General features: G+C 46.4%; 1 protein-coding gene across 1 annotated transcript in view; it reads right to left on the minus strand.

The window, feature by feature from the left end:
• Nucleotides 1–2,162: 2,162 nt before the first annotated feature.
• Nucleotides 2,163–23,651, minus strand: part of SLC27A3 (solute carrier family 27 member 3) — a 30,934-nt gene continuing 9,445 nt past the window's right edge. The window contains 9 exon segments of the mRNA XM_083591101.1: nucleotides 2,163–3,643; nucleotides 5,196–5,326; nucleotides 8,306–8,403; nucleotides 10,754–10,952; nucleotides 11,068–11,158; nucleotides 13,083–13,277; nucleotides 14,328–14,452; nucleotides 17,906–18,064; nucleotides 20,515–20,724. Of these exon segments, the coding sequence (XP_083447227.1) occupies nucleotides 3,467–3,643; nucleotides 5,196–5,326; nucleotides 8,306–8,403; nucleotides 10,754–10,952; nucleotides 11,068–11,158; nucleotides 13,083–13,277; nucleotides 14,328–14,452; nucleotides 17,906–18,064; nucleotides 20,515–20,724 (1,385 nt within the window). The 3' untranslated portion in view covers nucleotides 2,163–3,466.

A 23,651-nucleotide genomic window follows, 5' to 3' on the forward strand; every position in this document is an offset into this window, starting at 1 on the left:
TTTATTGTTATTTAATTGCAAATTTGTATATGCCTGTCTGTCTTGAAGTTATATGGAGAATCTTACGTTTGTTTCTCAGCACTTAAATCCCACTGCAGCTGGGAATGGAACCAGGGCAGGGTTCAATTGTCTGGGGTGGGGGGCGGGAATCAGCAACCCAGCCAGCCATGCCTTATTTAGTGGGGTCCTGTTGTTGAGCTTTTTAACACACATTTCGGGATGTGGGGGACGGGGGACATTTCAAAAAGCAACGGTGGTGGTGGTGTTGGAGCCCTCAAGAGTGGATAGTGCAAGGGACCCCATCTTTATTTCTTCCACATCTCAAATTCAGAGTTGTTCTCTGTGTGTGTGTCCCTAAGCAAAAATAATTTTGTTTTTGCTCTCTTGCAAACACACCAGGATACTGGTGTGTTTGTGTAAGTCAAGTTCCTGGGTTGATGAATTCTTGGTTGTTGCTCCCCCCCCCTTTTTTTTTTAGGGAGAGGAGATTCTTCCCCACCTTAATGGGTTAGGGCTGGCTTGACCCTCCCCAACCCCCAACTCTCCCAGACTGCCGCGGGAGGATTAGTGTCTTATGAATAAAGATGCAGTAGGGGGGCAGAAGGCGCTCATCATCTCTCCCAAAAAAATATTTACTTGGGCAAGTCAGGCCTTGAAGACTCTGTGTGTGTGAGAGAGACAGACCGACAGACAGACAGACAGACAGACAGACAGACAGACATGTGAGGACATCTTCCTGCTTTCATTAGGCAGTGCAAAAAAATTGCAGAATTTTGTGAGACCTTAAAGACAACGGCCTAAGCTTTTGTGGGCCACAGCCTGATTCCAGTGGATGTGCAAAGCATCACCCCAGGTTGGAAGCCCCAAGAGAACAACAAGGAACGAGTTACCTTATTCACGTACAGTCCACCGAACGTAAACATAAAACGTTAACTGTACGTAAAATAGTTTGAAGGGAAGCAGGAGTGCAGGAGAATCTGAAAGCAGTCAAGGGATTATTTCAGGGAAAGCGCAGAAACGCTTCAACGTTTTAGTAAAGTCAAGAGCCCTCCAAGAAAATGGACCACGGAGACTCTGGTCAGGTTAGAGGGCTCTCTGAATACTTAGGAGCCCCAAGCAAGTTCCTGGTTGTTCCAGATGCTGCTGCCAACAATATTGCTACTCCTTTATAAAACAAAAACTACATCCTGGTTCAGAGTAGAAGATAACAGGGTGAGGAGGCAGCTGACGTGCTCTCAGTCATCTCATATAATGCCCCCTTAGATGTAGGGGATAAAGACTTGGAGGGTTTGTGGGGTGTTCTTTCCTCCCTGTTCCCTGCCCCCAATGTGGCACAGCTTAATAGGACCCTCAGCCTTTCAGATGATTGAGAAAAGATCAATATAATGTATTCAGCCCTTTGACCCAGACTAAACTGAAAGGAGAGAAACCGACTGACCCTCACTAATGATGGTTTGCAAACCTTCATGGATGCTAACACAAATACACAAACACACACACACACACACACACACACACACACACACCCTGCCTCCTCATTTCAAGCTTTAGGAAGATTCTCTCTCTCTCTCTCTCTCTCTCTCACACACACACACACACACACACACTTGATCCACTATGGTCTCATGGTCCAAAACTGGGATGGGAAACAGCCCAAGGGCCACACAAGCCTCTGGGCAACATTCTGAGGGCCACATGCCACTGGTGGGCAGGGCCAAATGCAAAAAGGGTGAGGAGTAACAGATTTGACTCTGTGCCTTTGCACAGTAGGCTACTTCCATGTCATACAAAAGTCAGAGGTTTTGACAAACACACACACGTCCCAGGCAAGCCAAAGGCCACCCTTCTACCTAGCAAAAGCATTCAAGGAGAGCAGCTTGGAGAGTCTCTCAAGGGCCAGACTGAGAAGCCTGGAGGACCACCTCTTCCAACATTCAATGAAGCTGAACGTTCCTAAATTTGACTCCATGTGATGATGGATACCTCATGTTAGCAATGTGGGGGTTCCCTTCTCAAGTGAGGCTCTTCCCACACACAGCCAAAATCCAGGCAAAGACCCACCCCCAAAGCAGATTTATACCATCCCATCCCCAAAACAGATTTCTTTCTGGAACAGAATTGGTGAGAGGATTTCCTGCTGAAGCAATAAAGACCGCAGTTCGGCTGGTACAAAAAAAAAGGAACTTTATTTGATACGAAGAATAGAAAATAAACAACCCCAACCCATAGTTCCCTCACAAGCCCCTCACCTTGAAACCAGGCCTGCTAACTCCTAAAAGCAGGCCCGTTGCCTGCAAACACCTCGCCGGCAGAGCAGAAGAGCACCGCCACCTCACAAAAATACCCCGCTTCTCGTCCCAGCCCAGAGAACATCGTGAAAATAAGACTTGATGTGGTTTGTCCAGTCCATGTGTGCCGCATCTGTTATTTCAGCGATTCGCACAACAGTCTTGTAAGGTGGGCTGGTGTTCCGTTTCTCCCTATTGCAGATGGGAGACCAAAGTATCTGAGGCACAGCAGCTGGGTGGCAACCACCAGATGGGGCTGATTCGACACCAGGACTGGAGGACGGATCATGGTTTTAACTGCTACGGCCCGTCAGCCTCCGTGATCTGCTTTGCAAGTTTTCCCAAAGGCAACAAGGTTGGGCACTACTGGAAATAAGTTAGCTGCTGGGCCACAGCATGGGGACCGAGGAATTTCCCATCAGCCCCTGCAACCAGCATCGCCAGCCATCAGGGCCAATGGGGGCTGTCGAACCATGATGCTCTAGGACTGCAACTCCCAGCAGCCCCGGTCAGCACAGCCAATGGCCACGGATGGGAGCTGTCGTTTGACAAGGGGCTTGGACTCCAACTCCCAGCAGCCCCCACAGCCAGCGGGTCAGGGATGATGGGAGTTATAGTCCAACAAAAGGCCCCCCCAGCCCTGCCTTAGCCCAACCCAGGAAGGTAAATTCTTACAGAGGAAGAGAGCAACCACAAGGGAAGACAGGACGAAAATGAGGATCTGCTGGTGGATTTCCGGGTGATCTGCAGTAGATCAGTACGGACGGTGGATTCCCAGTGGCTTAACAGCAGCAAGATTGCAAAACACCGCTGGACAAAAATAAATTTTTACATGTACAGAGGTGTAAAGGAGGTAACCCTCAGATGATGGACTGGGTCAAGGACGATTGGAGGTTGAGTCCAGCAACATCTGGGCAGGAATAAGTCCCCCCTCTTCGTTTGTGTGAAAAGGCCTAGGAGGGGGCGTCAAGTCCTCGCTAATGGGGCACCCCACTAGCAGAGGCGTGGGGTCACCCTGGGGCACAGCTAGGAGAGAAAATCCGGGGTGTAGAAAGAGGCACAAGAGCCTTTTAAGGCCGAGGTGGAAACGAAGGAGGCTAGAGTCTTCAAGCACACCCTGCAGCCCTCAGCTCAGAGTACTGGGGTTCGGGTACGAATCAGGAGAAGGGGGGTGCAGGTTATAACCGGACGTGGCCAGCAGCTATCCCCTCCCAGACGCTGTGGGTCAGAGGGACGTACGACTTCGCAGCGTCGTCCAGAAAGAAGAGGGGGTCCGAGATCAGCGTCGGGTTGAATCCTTCGTCTGCCAGGCGGACCTTCTTCTGCTTGAAGGTGTCTGTCACCTCCAAGTGTTCCTGGTGGGAAGGAGAGAGAAAGGACAGAACTGAGGGGTCGGGATCTCGGGAGGTCATCCAGGCCACCCCGCCGAATGCAGGGACGTTGCAGCTGGCAGCATCTCCGACGGATAGGCAGCCTTCTGGGGGCCGCATAGCAGCGGCGGGGAGGGCCAGAGGCAAAAGCTTAAATTGACTCCCACCCGAGGAATGGGTAAGTTAGTTAACGGACAATGCAGAATTGGTAAAAATTAACCACAAAATTAAGAGAATCTTTACGGGAGAACGGATGCCTTTTTCGGACTATTTAAAGATATGATGAAGTCGCAAGCAGGATCTGAGCTATGAGTGACAGAAGCGTTTAGACTGTAATATTGTGGCCGTGATTCTACGGACGGAAGAACAGGAGGACCAACAATGGAAAACGGGGTGGAAAGCTGACAAAAACAAGAGAAAAGACAAATTTGCGTTTTGACTGTATGTGTTAAAAAGGTTGAAGCTTAATAAAATATAAATGGGGGGGGAGAGAGAGACTGACCCACACCCGCCCCTCTCTCTATCCTACATCCATGCAAATGGGTAGCATGTCAAGAGTTCAGAAACACCTTTCAGCCAGGGAACAATACCCAAGGGAGGTGTGACGCTGGGGTAGCAAAGGGTGTGGTCTGAGGATAAGGGGTGCAGCCTGAGGTGAATCCCAAGGGGCCAGAGAGAGAGGCCTGGGGGGCCGCAGGGCTGACGTCCACCTTTGGCATGCTTAACGGCCCTTCAAATATCTAGCGTGTCTTCCCTTTTTTTAAAAAAAATCGTTTTTATTGATTTTCCAATTAAAAACACCCAATTAAATATAATACTTCAATTAAAATTAAAAAAAACTAAAATGAAAAGAGATCAAATTACAGTCCCAATTATATTTATTATAATTATAAACCATTGCTCGGTCCCTGCTCCTGCCAACCTAGCAGTTCGAAAGCATGTCAAAGTGCAAGTAGATAAATAGGTACCACTCTGGCGGGAAGGTAAACGGCATTTCCGTGCGCTGCTCTGGTTCGCCAGAAGTGGCTTAGTCATGCTGGCCACATGACCCGGAAGCTCTACGCTGGCTCCCTCGGCCAATAAAGCGAGATGAGCGCCGCAACCCTAGAGTCGGCCACGACTGGACCTAATGGGACCCTTTACCTTTAATAATTATTAATTATTAATTTCTGGCATGTCTTCCCTTAGCTTCCTATACTCCAGGCAAAGCTACACCCATCTGGGAAATGTCGCCTCCGGGGGTGCTGCAGAACCAGGGGAAACCAGGACAGTGGACAGGAGCCACTCTGGTGCAGTTAAGCTAAGTCTGGGCTTTTACCCGGCTAAAAAAAATCACAAGCAGGGAAGTCTCAACAGGGCCTCTTTTCGCTACAGACCCAAGCGCTGACACTACCAAGGGACTACATTCCGCCACAAGATCTTGCTCATCACCGCTTCCCGGCACCGGGAACCCAGCCTCTAACACCCACCCACACACACCCCTCTTTTCTGCATGGCTGTGGAAGAGGCGCAGGCTCTATGGGGTTGCTCCTCCTACCTGGATGCGCAGAAATCGAGGGCGGGCGAAGGGCGGGAGGAGCTCCACCACGTGCGTGTAGACCTGGGTACCATCAAACTCCTGTCCTGGCTTCAGCACCACGGTCGCCATGCCTGCTCGGCCTTCGTGCCCTGGGGGAAGAGGCCGGGAGAGGGAGAGGTGAAGCCCGGGTCTCACACTGGAATGCGCCACAAGCGGATTTACAGTCATACCTCATGTCCACTTCATGTTACGTTCTTTCAGGTTACGTCCCGCGGCGACTCGGAAGTACCAGAAAAGAAGCGCAAAATGACATCACGCGCATGTGCAGAAGCGGCGAATCGCAACCCGCGTGTGCGCAGACGAACCACTGCAGGTTGCGCTCTTTTCATGTTGTGAACGGGCCTCCGGAATGGATCTTGTTTGCAACTAGAGGAACCACTGTATATCCGCATGGGAACCTCTGGCGAGCAGGGGCCTAGTTAGGCCTGCCTGAGCATCCTTATTATTATTAATAATAATAATAATAATAATAATTTATACCCCACCCATCTGACTGGGCTTCCCCAGCAACTCTGGGCGGCTTCCAACAAAATATTAAAATACAGTAATGCATCAAACATTAAAAACTTCCCTGAACAGGGCTGCCTTCAGATGTCTTCTAAAAGTCTGGTAGTTGTTTATTTCCTTGACATCTGGTGGGAGGGCGTTCCACAGGGCGGGCGCCACTACCGAGAAGGCCCTCTGCCTGCTTCCCTGTAACCTCACTTCTCACAGTGAGGGAACCGCCAGAAGGCCCCCAGAGCTGGACCTCAGTGTCCGGGCAGAACGATGGAGATGGAGACGCTCCTTCAGGTATTCTGGACCAAGGCTGTTTAGGGCTTCAAAGGTCAGCACCAACACTTTGAATTGTGCTCAGAAACATACTGGGAGCCAATGTAGGTCTTTCAGGACCTGTGTTATGTGGTCTTGGCAGCCACTCCCAGTCACCAGTCTAGCTGCCGCATTCTGGATTAGTTGTAGTTTCTGGGTCACCTTCAAAGGTAGCCCCACAAAGAGCTCATTGCAGTCATCCAAGCGGGAGATAACTAGAGCATGCACCACTCTGGCAAGACAGTCCGCGGGCAGGTGGGATCTCATCCTGCGTACCAGATGGAGCTGATAAAACAGCTGCCCTGGACACAGAATTGACCTGCGCCTCCATGGACAGCTGTGAGTCCAGAATGACTCCCTGGCAGCCAGAACAGGCCAATGGCCCATCTAGTCCAGCATCCTGTTCCCACTGTGGCCAACCAGATTCCTCCAGGAAGTCCCCAGGCAGGGTGCTTAAGGCATCGTTGTTTGTCTCCGGCATCTACTATTCAGAGGTAGACTGCCTTGGGACAGGGAGGTTCTTAGAATATTAGAATTGTACAGTTGGAAAGGACCACAAGGGGTCAAAAAATAATAATAATGGATGTACCATGCTATATTAGAAGCAAAAAAAATTGTTTTGATGAATTGGAAGAGCCGCAAAAAGATTCCATTGAGCACATGGATTGATAATACGGACAGATTAGCTACATATGAACGAATTGCATGTCGACGCAAATTAAGAATGGATAAATATGAAGAAATCTGGAATGAATATTTAAGCGATAAGGCGGATAGTGGGGGGAAGTGGGGGAGGAGATGGGAAAATATTGTTAAAAGGGTGCAGTCATAGGTATAGCAGTGTATTTAAATCTGAATTGTCAAATTATGTTATTGTTATTATGGTTTTGTTGTAGTGTCTTTTGCGGTTGTTGCTGATATCGAAAAAATGATTAATATATTTTTTTTTAAAAAGGGTCATCTAGTCCAACCCACTTCAGTCTTTTGCCCTAGGTGGGTTTCAAACCCGTGACCCTGAAATTAAGAATCCCATTCTGAACAATCATGGCTATCAGCACCAGAAGAGCCCTGCAGGGTGAGGCCGAAGGCCCACGAAAGTCCGGCATCTTGTTCTCACAGTGGCCAAACGGCTATTGTTCCCAGAGTGGTTTGAACAATCCACACCCCTTTTGTTCCAGTGAACTCTGGGAATTGTTGCTCGGCGAGGGGAACAGGGGTTTGCTAACAACTCTCGGCACCCTGAACGAACTACACTTCCCAAGATCCTTTGGGAGAAGCCATGATTGTTTAAAGTGGGGTCGTGGTGTGAATGAGGCTACAAACACACACAGGTCGAAAACAATTTGGAAATGTCCAGCAATTGAAGAAACACTCTGGATATCTTCTGAAGGGTTTAGGAGGCAGAGGATCAAGCCGTTACATAATTTCCAGAGTGGTTCAGTGCTCAATCCCTCTTCCCAGGGGACTCTGGGAATTGTCGGCCTGTGAGAGAAATAGCCTCCTCAACAAACTACACTTCCCAGAATTCTTTGGGGGAAACTGTGGCTCTTTGAAGTTGTATCTGTCCCAGAATTCTTTGGGGGAAACTGTGGCTCTTTGAAGTTGTATCTGTCCCAGAATTCTTTGGGGGAAACCGTGGCTCTTTGAAGTGGTATCTGTGGTAAAGTGGAAGGTGTCCTTAGTCACGTCCATTAGCTTTGATGGGTCTACGCTGAGTAGGATGAGACGGGGCAGGCTGACACCTTAGCACACCCTCTACCCCAATCCCAGCCCTTTCCTACACAGTGGTACCTTGGTTTGCAACCGCTTTGGATTACAACCGCTTTGGATTACAACCACGTCAAATCTGGAAGTGCGTGTCCCTTTTTTTGGCTTACAACCAATTTTTGAGGGGAGGACCCATTGGCGAAAGCGCACCTTGGGTTACAACCTGTTTTGGTTTACAACCGGACCTCCGGAAAGGATTACGGTTGTAAACCAAGGTATCACTGTAACATGATTCCTAGAATTTCATTATTTTTGTAGTTGGTTTTTATGCCTAATGTTTATTTTGATTACAGGACGCTCCATTTTAGCTGTTAATTGTATTCTATAGAATGTGGATGTTCTCTGGTGGTTAAAAAATATACATGCTGTTTTGCTTAAGACATTTTAACAGAGTTCTGTTTTTTTTAAAATGTGGTATATAAACCGTCCAAATAAAGATGTAAAATAATAATTTGAAAAACACATTCTAGAGCCCCTCATTTCAAGAGTACCTGGAACCGTGACACCATAAACAGTGACCTCCAGCAAGCTGTCCAGGCTTCCCAGGATCTCGCCTACTTCTGTCGTGGCCACGTTCTCCCCTTTCCACCTATGAAAAGGCAGGGAGAAAATAGAATTAAAGGGTTAAAGGGATGTGGAAGAATCTGGGGAATCGCAGGGCGTAGTCCTGGGGGCAGAGGCTGGCAAGGTGGCTCTGTGCCAGGCATGGGGAGGAGATAAAGCAAGCATTATAATACAATCAGAGAATTACAGAATTTGAAGGGACCCCAAGGGTCATCTAGTCCAACCCGCGCAAAGCAGCCATCACAGCTAAAATTAAAAATGATAATGATGAAAAAGGTGGAGGATATAGACTCCCAGACCCACAGAATTGGAGAGTTATTGTTCTTCCCTGACCGTCAAGTGCAATTTATTGCCCAACACATGACGCCCAGGGCTAGGAGATGGCTGGCTGTCCAGATTCCACTCAAAATCCGCCCAGCAAATCAGAGTCCAACCTCCTGCTAGGTCATTGATCCTGTTTCTCTTGCTCTCAAAATGGGGGAATCTGTGGAGTAAATATTTGAACTGTTTGAAAAGCAATTGCAATAAACAGATTACGCTAGTAGGATTGCAAGAAGTTTTGTAAGGCGGATTAGGTGAAATATTGCAAGGAAAACTATGAAGAGAATCATTAGTTAAGGACAATTAAAAGTAATAAGAGAAATTAAGAAATGCAGATTAAGTAATAAAGAATGGAAAATCTTCATGGGTAGTGGACGGAAGTCTAAAATATTGTATAAGATAAGAATGTATGTTAAATGACTGTTGGAAATAATATGTTAAAAATTTAATAAAAATGTATAAAAAATAATACAGTCATACCTCGGGTTACAGCCGCTTCAGGTTGCGTTTTTTCAGGTTGCAGACTGCCGAAACCTGGAAGTACCGGAAGGGGTTACTTCCAGGTTTTGGCAGTCGCGCATGCGCAGAAGCGCTAAATCATGCTTTGCGCATGCGCAGAAGCACCGAATCGCAAGCCGTGTGTGCACAGACATGGGTTGTGAACGCTGCGGGTTGTGAACGTGCATCCCGCACGGATCACGCTCAAAACCCGAGTGTCCACTGTAATGGGGGAATCTGGACTCCAACTTCCATCAGCCCCCAGGCAGCACAGCCAGTGGTTCATCAGAGATGATGGGAGTGGGAGTCCAGCGAAACTGGATAGCTCAGTCGGCTAGAGCGTGCTGCTAACAATGCCAAGGTTGCAGGTTCGATCCCCGCAAGGGACACCTGCATATTCCTGCATTGCAAGGGGGTTGGGCTAGATGATCTTTGGGGTCCCTTCCGACCCTACGTTTCTATTAAAACATCCACATCGGCCACCTCTGCTTCGGGAGGTTCCTTCGTGGCTCTCCTTGTTTCCCCCTCCAGAAAGTTTTCTTTAGCAAAGAGCACCCTCCTGTGGCCAGCTCCGTGTTGTAAATAGCGGGCCGGCTTTCAAAAACGGCTTAACTTGAGAAATGGTGGTCAGGCCACACGGGGGCGCCATTTGCATCAGAAGACAGGGCAGCAGGAGAATGCAAAGCAGTTGGCGATTTAAATTAAGAGGAGGTGAGAGTCTGATGGGCAGGAGAAGCCCAGGACCAGCAAAGAAGGTGCTATGGGTGTTCTTAACATTTCCCAGTGGGCGGGTGGGGTAGCTCAATGGAGAGGAAAATGCTCCCTCCAGCCAGCTAGGAATAGAAGAGCAGGCCGGCCGGCAACTGGGAACAAAGGGGGAGAAAGGAAATAGACACCTAAAGAGAAACCGAGGCAGAGGGAAAGGAAAGGATGGAGATTCCTGCAAGGAATTTGAGGCAGAGAAGTACAGAGGAACAGCTGAAGGGCTCTGGAGGCCAAAGTTCAGCATCCTTCCCTCACAGTGCCAGCCAGATACTTTTTCTGGAAATCCCAGAAGCAGGACCTGAGTGCAATGCTGCCCTCCACCTAGAGGGAAACTGAGGCATGGAGAGATGGTATCTTGACTCAAGGAACAAGATTTCTGAGACAGTTTCCAGGTCAGTTTGAAACTTGCGAAGTCATCGCAAGGGAGTGAAGTGTCTCCAGCCTCCTCACTTCCAACCCGACAGAACCCAAAAGCTCTCCTACACGTCTCTCCTTGACATCCTCTTGACAAAGTTTAGACTGTAAGCTCCTGCAGGCAGGGACCTGCACTCTCTAAACCAATGGTTCTCAAACTTTTTTCTCTTTTGGAATAAAAACTTGCCTCCTCTTGATGAAGTTTAGACTGTAAGCTCCTGCAGGCAGGGACCTGCGCTCTCTAAACCAGCGGTTCTCAAACATTTTCCTCCGGGCTGCACTTTCAGAATAAAAACATGCTCTTGCCACCCTCTTCATATCCAGAGGAGCTCCTGACCCACAACTTCAAAGAGAAAAAGGAGGAGGAGGAAACATACCGGAATGTGTCTCCGGTGCGGTCCCAGAAACTGACAAAGCCACGCTTGTCCTGCACCATCAGGTCGCCGGTGTTGAAATAGGTGTCCCTGTTGGAAAAGACCCCGTGGAGGAGCTTGGATTCCGAAAGCTCGCGCCCTCCGGCGTAGCCCTGGAAAGGTGTCTGCGGAGTCACGGGAGAGATCAGAAGGCCGGGCTCCCCTGACGCAAAAACAGAGAGACGTACAGTCACCGACCTGGAAGCGTGGGGGCGCCACGGTGGGACGGAAGGCGGCTCTCTCTCCGCCCCTGACTGAACGGACAAGACCTTGCTCACCTCTCTTGACACGCTGGCACCGTCCCGCCTTGTTCCGGAAGGGAGCACCTCGAAGCACGTCGTAACGGACCAGTTCGAAGGGGACGAACTTCTGCAGAGAGTAGGGGTGCAAGTGAAGCCTTTCAAAAAATATATTGAAATGGGTGCAGGGGCTAAAGCAGGGGATTCAGCTCCTGACATCACCCCTGGCCTTTAGAGATGATGGGAGTTGGGAGTCCAGCTGTTAAGTTGTGGGTGAACATATCAGACGACACAGCGATTCTTCAAACAGCTCTTGTTTATTCACAGGCCAGAACAGAACTGAAGGGTTCAGCCAGCCTGCTTATATAGAGCTCCAGTACAACGTAACTGTAACAATTTTCTAAAACTATCCAATCACTGAACGTCACTTTCGATCCCTTATTTGCATAACTATCTACATTATCCCCCTGCTGGCCCAGGGTGAGAACTTCAGTACATAACACCAGCGATTTCCGGGGGGACACAGCCTCCCATCTCCAGGCTCAACCCTAATCTGGAGGTCCCTACAAAGCTTAGGCCCAGGCTATCTGAAAGTCCGTATCCTGAGCAGCAAGAGTATTGTTGGCCCAGAAATGGAAGCCAGAAGAATTACCGACAAAAGAAGAATGGCAGACAAAATTAATGGACTACGCAGAATTGGATAAAATGACAGGAAGGATTTGAAACCTGCGGGACCAGAGATTTACAGAAGATTGGAAGAAATGTACGAACTATTTGAAGAGCAACTGTAATCAACAAATTACGCTAGTAGGACTACAAGAAGTTTTTTTAAGGAGAAATATATGAAATATTGCAAAGAAGAGAAAGAAGAGAGACATTGGTTATAATATTTAAATATAATAGTGAAAGTAAGAAATGTAAGACTGGAAATTTTTCAGACATGATTGATAGAAATAAAAAAAGTGTATAAGATATAAAAGTATGTTTAATAATTGTTTAAAATGTTATGCTAAATTTTTTTTAAAAATATTTTTTAAAAAGAAAGGAAGTCTGTATCCTCATATACAGACCTGCCCAGGCTCTGAGATCTTCACGTGGGAACATTGAGGAAGGTAGGAGAGGATATATTGATTAAATATTATCTCTCCTTGCTCATACTATTGAGCAAGCAGCAGAGCCCATTCCCTTGCACATTGCTGGAAGCAAGTTGATGGATTTGTTAGAATCATTTAAGTTACGCAATCCAGTCTGGCTTGTCCAGACTGGATTGTTCCTGGTAAATTTCCCCCTTTATTTCCCTCATAAATAATAACAACACGACAGCCTTGTTTAAAGTACAGTAATACCTCGGGTTACAGATGCTTCAGGTTGCGTTTTTTCAGGTTATGGACCACCGAAACCCAGAAGTACCGGAACGGGTTACTTCCAGGTTTCGGCGGTCGCGCATGCGCAGAAGCGCCAAATTGCAACCTGTGCATGCGCAGACGCAGGTTACGAACGCTGCGGGTTGCGAACGTGCATCCCGCATGGATCACGTTCGCAACCTGAGCGTCCACTGTAGTGGTAAAGTTTACTTACATTCAGTTCGCAGTAGGATCCTGAAGGCAGGCTTTAATCTTGTGGTTACAGTTACATTTGTAGTGAAAAGAAGTCTGAGCTAGGCCTCAGAGTCCCATGGATAGGCAACCTAAGGCCCGGGGGCTGGATCCGGCCCAATCGCCTTCTAAATCCGGCCCGCAGACGGTTGGGGAATCAGCCTCTTTTTACATGAGTAGAATGTGCCCTTTTATTTCAAATGCATCTCTGGGTTATTTGTGGGGCATAGGAATTCGTTCATTCCCCCCCCCCCAAAAAAAAATATAGTCCAGCCCCCCACAAGGTCTGAGGGAGAGTGGACCGGCCCCCTGCTGACCAAGTTTGCTGACCCCTGGCTTAGGGACTCATAAACCTAAATCCAGGCCTGGCCTCAGGTATCCTCTTTGCCACATCCTGATGCCCCGCACCTGCTCCGTGAACGCCACCTGCTTCCTCAGAGAGACCCTGTCAATGCTCACCTTATAGAGCCAAGAGGCGCGGCCCACAGCGCCCACGGCCCCCGTGTAGTTGAAGAGGCTGACGCTCCCTTCGGTCATGCCATAGGTCTCCACGATCGTCAGGTTCCCAAAGCGGCGCAGGAATTCACGCCAGACATCCGGGCGAAGGCCGCTGCCCACAGCCATGCGCAAGGTGTGCTCCCGGTCACTGGGGCTCTGGGAGGGAGGGAAGGAGGGAGGAGGAGGAATAAGTAGACAGCAAGGAGGAGAATTCGGCCGATGCTTGGAAATGGCTCCAGGGTACATTCATTTGTAAAAAAGGAATATACAACGGGAAAGGCAGCAAGTCTAGTGTGTTGGTATGTATATGATTTTGGAGGGAAATTTTGTTTTTGTTTTTTCTCTTTGTTCTTTTTTCTGTTTCATTTTCTTTCTAGGTATATAAAATCTGTATATAATTTTTGCATACATGTTGGAAATTATATTATAGTAAGTCCTGTAATGTAATATGACAACGTTTACCGATGTAATATAAGAATGTTAACAAATAAATAAAATGGAAATTTAAAAAAAAATGGAAATGGCTCCAGGGGCCACGAGAAATAGGGTCAGATCTCAAAAAAATAATACAAGGTAGTTAAAGGGGTGCAGGGACAGCTTAGCAGATCCCACAGGAGGTGATGATGATGGCCCCTGATTTGGGTGGCTTTAGAAGACAATTAGACAAGTTCATGGAAGATCAAATAATCCTGGGACCTATAGTTTGTTAAGGGTGCTGAGAGATGTTGGGGATATTAACACGAATAGAAGTCGCAAATATTGCAGTTGTTGTATATGGGGTTATTATTATGATTGGAATTTAAATGAAATTAATAAGATGTTGGAACGCAGATTAAAAAAAACACCCATCAAACCATCAGATCTAGCATGCCGGGGGGACCTGAATTATTTAATTTGGTAATTGAAAGATTGGTATGAGTAACTGTATTGTAATTTGGTATTGTTTTAATGAGGCTATCCCTGGGTTGTAATTGAAAATTAATAAAAATTATTATCGTGAGAGTTGTTGGGATGTCCCGCATAGAGCTACAATTCCTAGAGTGGTTTAACAATCAATCCTTCTTCCCAGGGAAGAAAAGGTCCCCCCCTTTTTTTAAGAGTTGGAAGAGTCACACACCTCTCTCCACGCTTCGGAGAAGTGGGATGCCTGCTTGCGTGGCAATCCCTCCTGTCACCACCAGAGGGCCTCCATCGCCCAGCACTCACCTGTGGCTGGTTGACCAGGTAGCGGCACAGCTCCCCGATGTACTGGAAGATGGTGACGTGATGGCGCCGGCAGTCGGGCCAGAACTGGCTGGCAGAGAATTTCTTCTTCAGAACGCAAGTGGCCCCTGGAAGGAGATGGGGTTCCTTGAGAAGGAGAGAATAGCTGGGAGCCAAAAGATGCCCAAGCATAACTCGCATCACCACCACTTTATCATTTCTTTTCCTACATTTTAAAGCAAGTTTCTAGTCCTTATTACTTACTGCATTTTTTTTATTTCAAAGGAAGTTTCTAGTCCTCATTATTTATTGCACTTTCTTTCCTTTCTAAATTCTAAAACAAGTTCCTGGTCAGTATTTATTGCATTTTCTTTTATTTTTCAACTCGAAATCATATTTCTGGTCATTCATTGCCTTGCATTTGCTTGTTGTGTCATATTTTTAAAAAGCAGAGGTCTAGCTGCAGGTTCAAGGGAGTCTACCTCTGAATACCAGAACGCTGGGGTGGTACTAAGGAACAGCGGAGGCCTATTGCCCCTGTGCCTTGCCTGGAGGGGCTTCCTTGGCTGTCCACAGTTGTAAGCAGCATACTGGGCTAGACTGACCCTTGCCCTGATCCAGAAGAGCACTTCTCGTCCCCACTTAGTGTGGGGAGGGAAATAGCCTAGCTGGTGGAAGCAATGATGCCAGGGGGACTTTGAGCACCCAAAAATCTGGAGTCAGAGTGTTGTTGTTGTTGTTGTTTAGTCATTTAGTCATGTCCGACTCTTCGTGACCCCCTGGACCAGAGCACACCAGGCACTCCTGTCTTCCACTGCCTCCCGCAGTTTGGTCAAACTCATGCTGGTAGCTTCGAGAACACTGTCCAACCATCTCGTCCTCTGTCCTCCCCTTCTCCTTGTGTCCTCAATCTTTCCCAACATCAGGGTCTTCTCCAGGGAGTCTTCTCTTCTCATGAGGTGGCCAAAATATTAGAGCCTCAGCTTCAGGATCTGGCCTTCCAGTGAGCGCTCAGGGCTGATTACCTTCAGAATGGATCGGTTTGCTCTTCTTGCAGTCCATGGGACTCTCAAGAGTCTCCTCCAGCACCAGAATTCAAAAGCATCCATTCTTCCGCGATCAGCCTTCTTTATGGTCCAGCTCTCATTTCCATCACTACTGGGAAAACCATAGCTTTAACTATACGGACCTTTGTTGGCAAGGTGATGTCTCTGCTTTTTAAGATGCTGTCAAAGGAGTGATTCTGTGTCAATTTGTTGAAGCTGCACAATTGCACCCAAGCAGCAGCAATCGGCCAGAAAATAAGCTGAAACTTGCAAATTGGGGGCAGTGGATCCTCTCTCTCTGATATCCTAACCCTCGGACCTGAAAGAGGTCAGGCTGAGTCTTTTCTGGGCAGCCTAGAAGTCAAGACTTTCAGCAGAGGCCAGGGAGGTCAGGACCACGGACAGCTCCCCGAGTCTATGTGTCTCGCTCTCCAGAGCCAAAGGGTCAACCATAGATCGCGGAGTGGTGCTCCAACATCTCGTGGAAAAGTATGCCTCAATAAAAGGAGGGTCTCTTTATGCAGCTTTTATAGATTTTAAGTCTGCTTTATACCCTGAGAAAGGCTTTGGAAAAACCTAAGTGATACAAATATAGACAAGACGCATCTTGATTCTTATTCGTAGTTTGCATGAAAACACACAACTTCAGATCAGATGTGATCGGCAGGGGCATTTAACTAAGGAAATCCAGACCCACACTGGAATGAAGCAAGGCTGCATCCTTGCACTCCATTTTATTTAACTTTTATATTAACTCCCTAACTGAAAGTCCATCTGCCAAAATTGGCAAATATGTCCCTTCCAGTCCTTCTCTATACTGATGATGCAGTTTTAATTCCTCTCTCCTGTGTGTGACTACGGCGATTATGAAGTACTTCAGCAGCCTACTGCAAAACTGAACAAGTAATAATTAACTATACGAAATCCAAAGTAATGGTGTTTTCTAAGAAAAAAGAGAGAGACATAAATGGCAGGTTGGCAAGCAGCCCACTGAACAGGTAACTTTAAAAAAAAAAATCTGGACTTAATTTCTCATGAAAAGGGTTTGTGGAATAATCAGATTATAAATGCAGCTGCAAATCCTCAAAGGACCATCAAAGCAACCACAAGGTTCTGTTATGGGGAAGGAGGTCAGGATATTCCAGCAGCCACCCAGGTATTTGTAGCAAAGGTTTTATCACAAAAGGCTCCCAGGTGTGAAATTATCATAACGCTGCCCCTTTTGGAATTCTACAAATTCTTTCATTTCCCGCTGGGGGAATTCCTTCCTGTGTGTCCAACATAGCAGTTCACCTGGAGGTCAGACAAATCCCAGTTAGATCCCAGTTAAATGGTGGACCGGCTACAGCACCACGTGGGTGCATCTTTTTGGAGGAACTGACAATTTGTTTGTTTTTAAAGAGGCCTTGCCCAGCTCTACAACCGCTGGAGGGGCTGGAGAGGTGACTGGGGACTTGGGAACTCTGGACCCAAGATACTCAAAATGGGAAAGGACACAGGAGGGGGTGGGAGGTGGTTTCTGTCTTGAGTGGGACAGCCTCCTCGCTGGTGCCTTCCTTGGGGCAGATGACCCACAGCACGATACAATACGATAATCTTTATTGTCATTGTCCCACACAGAACAACGAAATTGAAAAAATCTACATCAGACATTCAAAAACCAACAAGCCTGCTATCCCAGGTATCCCAGGCTGCTTAGCCCCCTAAAAACTCTGATACCCCATAATTAAATACAATATACTCCCATAGAGACTACCTTACACTGTGTTTAAAACCAAAATCGCATTTGGGTAGAAACTGTTTCTCAGGCAGCTAGTCCTAGTCTTTATATCCCTGTACCTTCTTCCAGAAGGCAGAAGCTGAAAGAGATCATTTCCGGGGTGCGCAGTATCCTGCGCTATCTCTGCAGCTTTCTTATAGTACCTGGAAGCATAGATTTGATCCAAGGTGGGAAAAGTGCACCCAATTATTCTCTCCGCAGTCTTTGCAACCCTGGACAGCATTGTTTTTTCCCTGACCGTGCAGCTCCCAAACCACACACACAGACCATAAGTTAATACACTCTCCACAGTGCAATGGTAAAATGCCATCAACAGGTCCTTTGAGAGATTATTTTTCCAGAGGATTCTCAGAAAATATAACCTCTGCTGTGCTCTCCTCATCAGGTCTTTGCTGTTTGCTCCCCAGGTTAGGTCATCTCTCAACTCCATTCCCAGAAATCGAAACACCGAGACCTGTTCCATGCACTTCCCCTCAATATTAAGTGGCTGAATATTCAATTTACAAGTCCACAATAATCTCTTTTGTTTTCTTTAAGTTAAGGAGTAAGTTGTTTTTCCTGCACCACTCCCCCAACTGCTCAACTTCCTTCCTATAGGTTGCCTCCCCCTCTCCAGCTGTGATTAAACCAACCACTGTTGTATCCTCTGCAAACTTAATGACCCGGCATTTGCAACCACAAGCCAGTTTCCTCCCACCCAAAGAAAAAACAAAAGCCACTCCATGGGCTCCACTCCACCAAGCCCCCAAACCTACCAAGGCCAAGAGTGCCCATGACCCCCAGAAGACTCCCTGCCATGTGGTAGAGGGGCAAGGCCACGTAGATCACGTCCGAACGGGATGCACCCACCAGCTGGTAGAAGCCCAAGCACATGATGGATTTGAGGTGGCTGATGCGAGCCGCCTTGGGGAGTCCTGGAACAGAGAGGAGGGAAGGAAGGAAAAGTTCAGCTGTTCCCTCTCCCTTTTTGTCAGTTCTGCCCCCACCCACTCCAATATTTCAGAACCAGAAATTTCAGAAGTACAGCAGTAACTCGGTTTAAGAACAGCTCTGTTTATGAACTATTTGGTTTACGAACTCCGCAAAACCGGAAGTAGTGTTCCGGTTTGCGAACTTTACTTTGGTCTATGAATGGAATCTGAACGGTGTAAGGGCACCGGCAGAGGGAGGCCTCATTAGGGAAAGCGCGCCTTGGTTTAAGAACGGATTTGGTTTAAGAATGGACTTGCGGAACGGATTAAGTGCATAAACCAAGGTACTACTGTACCTCATTATTATTATTATTATTATTATTATTATTATTATTAGGGTGATACTCTTTTGCATAACTGGATAAGTATGTTATAATAAGTGTTGCAGCATGAAATGTTCCTGGTCAGCCACTCCCTTTTGCTGAATATTCCCTTCCACAACCCTCCTCCCCTTGATTTTCCATTTTTTCCTTTCGGCGGTCAACATTTTCTTCAATTACAGGTAACTTGCAACTTACACGCATTTAACTTGCGCGCCCACCACTGAACCCTATGTGCTTTGACTATATGGGGTTTTGGATCCTCAGAACGAGTCTTGCCTGTATTTCAGAAGCAGAAGCTCCAGATGTTCCACATTGTAACTGTTGCTGTTGTTATATTATTATTATTATTATTATTATTATTATTATTTGGTGTAGTGGTCCTCTTTTGCATACTTGGATAAGTATGCTATAAGTGGGATGCTGCAATGAAATGTTGCAGTGTAACATGTTCCTGGTCAGTGCTCCAAGGCAGGCAGACTACCCTTTTGCCGGATGCTCCCTTCCATGACCCTGCTACCCTGATTCCCCCTTTTCTCTGACATCCAGGCAGCATTTCATGGCCAATGAGCATGCTCTGTCCCCATTGAGTTTTCCTCATTTTTCCAGTGGGTCTAATTCTGCAAACCTTGGGGTTCCCTCAAACCCGCTGGGACCTCACGCTTATCCCGATGGATGGTGTTGTTCTGCCTTCTCATCCAAATGAGAACATGTTCGCTGTTAGTACAGAAGCAAATGAATCTGCTCCTGGAAGAAGCATTTGCTTTGCATTCCAAAGGTTCCAGGTTTGATCCCCGCCATCTGCAAGTAGGTTGGGACTGTTCCATATCTGAAATCCCAGATGGCCGCGGCCAGTCAGAATAGACGATACTGAGCTAGGCAGACCGAAGTGGTCCTGCACTTAAATTTCTGGACCCCACCACTTCTGCATGTGTGTGTTTGGGGCTGGAGACACCATTAGTTTCAGCCCTCCTCCACTGGATAGATGGGGAATAAATTCCTTACGGGCAAATGCACTATTTACTATTTACTTATTTTGTTGATATCCCCCCCATTTTTTCCAAGGAGCTCAAGGTACTTGGTTCTTCCCTTCCTGAATTCCAATAATAATAATAATAATTACTTGGTTCTTCCCATAGCTGTCAACTTACAGATTTGAAAATAAGGGACCAGCAGCCTCGAAAATAAGGGATCAGCAGCCAAAATAAGGGATTTTCAGAACACAGGTATGTTAGACTTCTGAGCCCTTCAAAGCCAAAGGCAGAAAGCCCAGCCAGCAGCCAAACGAAGCCTCAAGCAGTGGCTCCCACAGCGCAGCAACCCAGCAAAGGGGATGCAGCAAGGAAAACCACCGTCACCTCTCCGCTGGGAAGCGCTGAGCAAAGGCGAGTCCCCAGGCAATGCGGCCGATTTGATCGGCACAAGACATGCGAGCTCCACCCCCCAGTTGTTCTTAGACTCCTTATTGGGTGAGCAACGCAGCCAAGCAACACAGTTGGAGCCTCCCTCCTCCCTGGCCGGCAGGGAGGGAGGGAGAGGAGCTGCTTCCTTTGAAACCCGGGAGATTTAAGGGACATCATCAATAAGGGACAGCAGCGGGACACAGCGCTGGGATAAGGGAGTTTCCCGCCAAATAAGGGACGCTTGACAGCTATGGTTCTTCCCTTCCTGAATTCTAATAATAATAATCATCATCATCATCATGATATATTTATACCCTGCCCATCTGGCTGGGTTTCCCCAGCCACTCTGGGCGGCTTCCAACAAAATATTAAAATTACAATAAAACAACAAACATTAAAAACTTCCCTAAACAGGGCTGCCTTCAGATGTTTTCTAAAAGTCAGACAGTTGTTTATTTCCTTGACATCTTATTATAGGTTGGTTAATTAACCTGTGAGGTTGGTTGGGCTGAGAGGCCGTGATTGGACCCAGGTCACACCCGGTGAGCTAAATGGCCGAGCGGTGGATTCGAACCCTGGCCTCTCCCAGGTCCTGGTCTGACACTTTGACTGCTACACCAGAGGTGGCATAGCCTAGGTTTCTGCTACCTGTACAAACTGCCCACTATACCTGTGGTCCCCGAGGTGAAGATGTAGAGGCAGGTATCCGACAAGCTGCCAGGAGTGGAGAGTTCAAAGGGGACGGGATCCTCAGACGCTTTCTCCAACAGATCCTGGAGCCCAGTCACGTTGGGAGGATAGGGCCCCTTCCCCAACACCCAGACCGCGACGCCCATTTCCTCCAAGCTGGGAAGGATGGGCTCCACAGCTTCAAAAAGCTCTGCAAAGAGACAGAGAGACGGAAAGATGCGAGTAAGCGTCAGTATACAATGTTGGCTGACCAGAAATCGCCTAACCCAGCTAAGGCTGTGGCCTCCTCTGTACACACATTTAGGTGCTATGCTACCACTTTAAACACTCCTGGCTCCCCCCCTCAAAAAAAGATAATAATTCTGGGAGCTGTAGTTTGTTATGGGTGCTGAGTGGTGTTAGGAGACTCTCCAGTTCCCCTCATGGAACTACAACTCCCAGAGTTCCCTGGGAAGAGGGGCTGGTTGTGAAACCACTCAGGAAACTGTTGCTCTGTGGGGAGACAGCGGGGGGTGTCTTTCACAACTCTCAGCACCCCTCACAAACTATACTTCTCAGAATTATTGAGGGTGGGGGAGCCATGGCTGTTTTAAAATGGTATTATTTAAAATGGTAGCCACAGCCCGGGATGAAAAGGACCGTCTGTGGCTCATGAACTCTTGAGTTGGCTGTTAACTCCTGGATAATACAAAGAAATAGGATGAAACATGGAGAGCTGCTGCCTGCCTGTGTAGACAACATTAGGTAAGCTGGACCAAAAGTCTGGCTCACGATATGGCAGCTTCCTATATGTTCCTATTTACTCATATCATGAGGACTGGAATCTTAACAATTATTTTTAAGGGTAGGTCATAGCTCAGTAATAAGAGCACCTGATTTGCTTTGAGAAAATGGTGAGGATTGAATTGGGATTTAGAAATTGAAGAAGAGGTATGGAACAGACTATGGACAAAAGCAACACATAAATCCATATCTGCAACAGACAGAGAAAGAGCCCTTAAAATCATACATGGCTGGTACTTAACACCTTGACGCCTAGCCTATATAGACCCAAACAGTTCTCCCATGTGTGGGAGTGGTTGTCTCTCTATAGAGACATATCGACACATGTGGTGGAAGTGTCCAAAAACAGAAATGTTCTGGGGAAATGTTTTTATAGAGCTCTCTTTGATCACAAGGCAGACAGTACCAAAGACTGGCTTTGCTTAACTTGTATAGTCAGGGATTAGGGCTGGGTGATATCTGGTTTTCAACATTGTGATACATCACCAGCCAAACATTGCGATATACTGATATATCACAATATCTGAAATAAGGATGGAGCTAGGGATTGGCTGGCTTCACGGTTTTTCCCGCATCATGATTTTTGCATAGCACACAAACACATATAATGATTTATGACAATTTGCCAGGGCAAAAATGATGAAACTGGTATCATGTTATGGCTTTCAAACCAGTTTTGGACGATGTATCGCCCAGCCTTGTCAGGATATGCCATAAATTAGAAACAAAGAATTTGTACCCCATCTGTTAACCGCAGCAAGAAAGACCATTGCCAGGGCATGGGAATAACTGCAATTATTGATTTGAAAAGCTCTTTTTTATTATTAAATATTTATTAAAAATTTCCATCTTAATAAAAAAAATCAAAAAAGAAAAAACAAAAAAATTAAAAACACATAAAGTTTGCAATCCGTATTTTCAATAACATTTTTCCCTGACTTCCCAACACCTCCCCTTCTTATATTCCAATTCAAATTGTTAGTTCAACAAGTTCTTATCCCCAATTTTTAACCTTTTTATATTTAATTCATTTTAAAAAAAACCCAATTTTAACTTATAAACATCAATATTTGTAGATCAGTGCTCATTCTTAAAACCTTTTTCTAAAGTCGACCCAAATTCCCTTCCACGAATTCCCCAATTTTCATACTAATAACAAAACAAAATAAAAAACAGATTATAATTGTACACCCTTTGGATTCCCAAACCCCACCACCCCCTTTCCCGGTTTCGATCCCCAACAGATATCCATTAGTCTTAATCTACTATCAGCCTGGAGACCTCACGTCCGAGGCTCTTAATTTGATTTGAAAAGCTCTTATGCGCCTTTATTTTCCCGGGTATCATGACCTTCTAGATCTAAAATATCCCAATTTTTTAATGTACACCAATCTTTCAACCAGAGAAGACATGAGGCTTCGTAATATAACTTCAAGTCCAGTAACCCTTGGCCACCTCTTTCTACAATATCTATAAATATCTTATGATTTACTCTTGCTCTTTTACCCTTCCACAAAAATTTCTTTTTGCCACTTATCAATACTGCTGATCTTTCCTATAATTGGAATCGTTTGGAATAGAAAGAGTAGCTTCGGTAAAACTATCATTTTAATTACCCAAATACGGCCCAAGAATGATAAATTTAACCTAGTCCATGTCTCCAACTGTCTTTTGATATCTTTCCAACAATTGGCATAATTATCTTCATATAAGTTAATATTCTTCGGTGTTATCCATACTCCTAAATACTTAATTTTTGGGGTAGATTTTAATTTGTATTACTTTTTCATCTGGCGACAGATTTTTAACTAATAGTTTTGTCTTGTTTAAATTCAATTTAAACCCCACGACTTTACCGTAAGTACTCATGGGGAAACCGACATGGAAATTGCAGGTAGCAAGAGGACGGGGGAAATATGGTAACTTTTACGGAAGTCTGGGGCGACTTTATAGATTATACAAATAATGAGGCATATGGCAGAATGGTGCCTATGGTCTACAGCAGAGCTTGGCATGCGTAAAGCACACATTTCAATTAGTATTTGTTTTCCTCCCCTCCTGCCTTTGTATAAACCCTGTAGAGCATCACCGCTGCGGATACAATATATCTTTTCATTTGAGGAAAACAGTCCAAGCGATAGAGATTATCGGGCATCCTTTCGTGTTTGTTAAGATTGCGATGATTTCAGCATATACACTTCCGACGAGGTTCTGCAGTGCATTCGGAGATGACTCTCCGATTGCAAGTAGCTGTTTTTATCTTTAATATTTATTTATTTATCACCTGGCCACAGTGATCCATGCGACAGTCACCTCCAGGCTTGACTACTGTAA

Source organism: Podarcis filfolensis, assembly GCF_964270895.1.
Source record: "Podarcis filfolensis genome assembly, chromosome: 16".
Lineage (NCBI taxonomy): Eukaryota > Metazoa > Chordata > Lepidosauria > Squamata > Lacertidae > Podarcis > Podarcis filfolensis.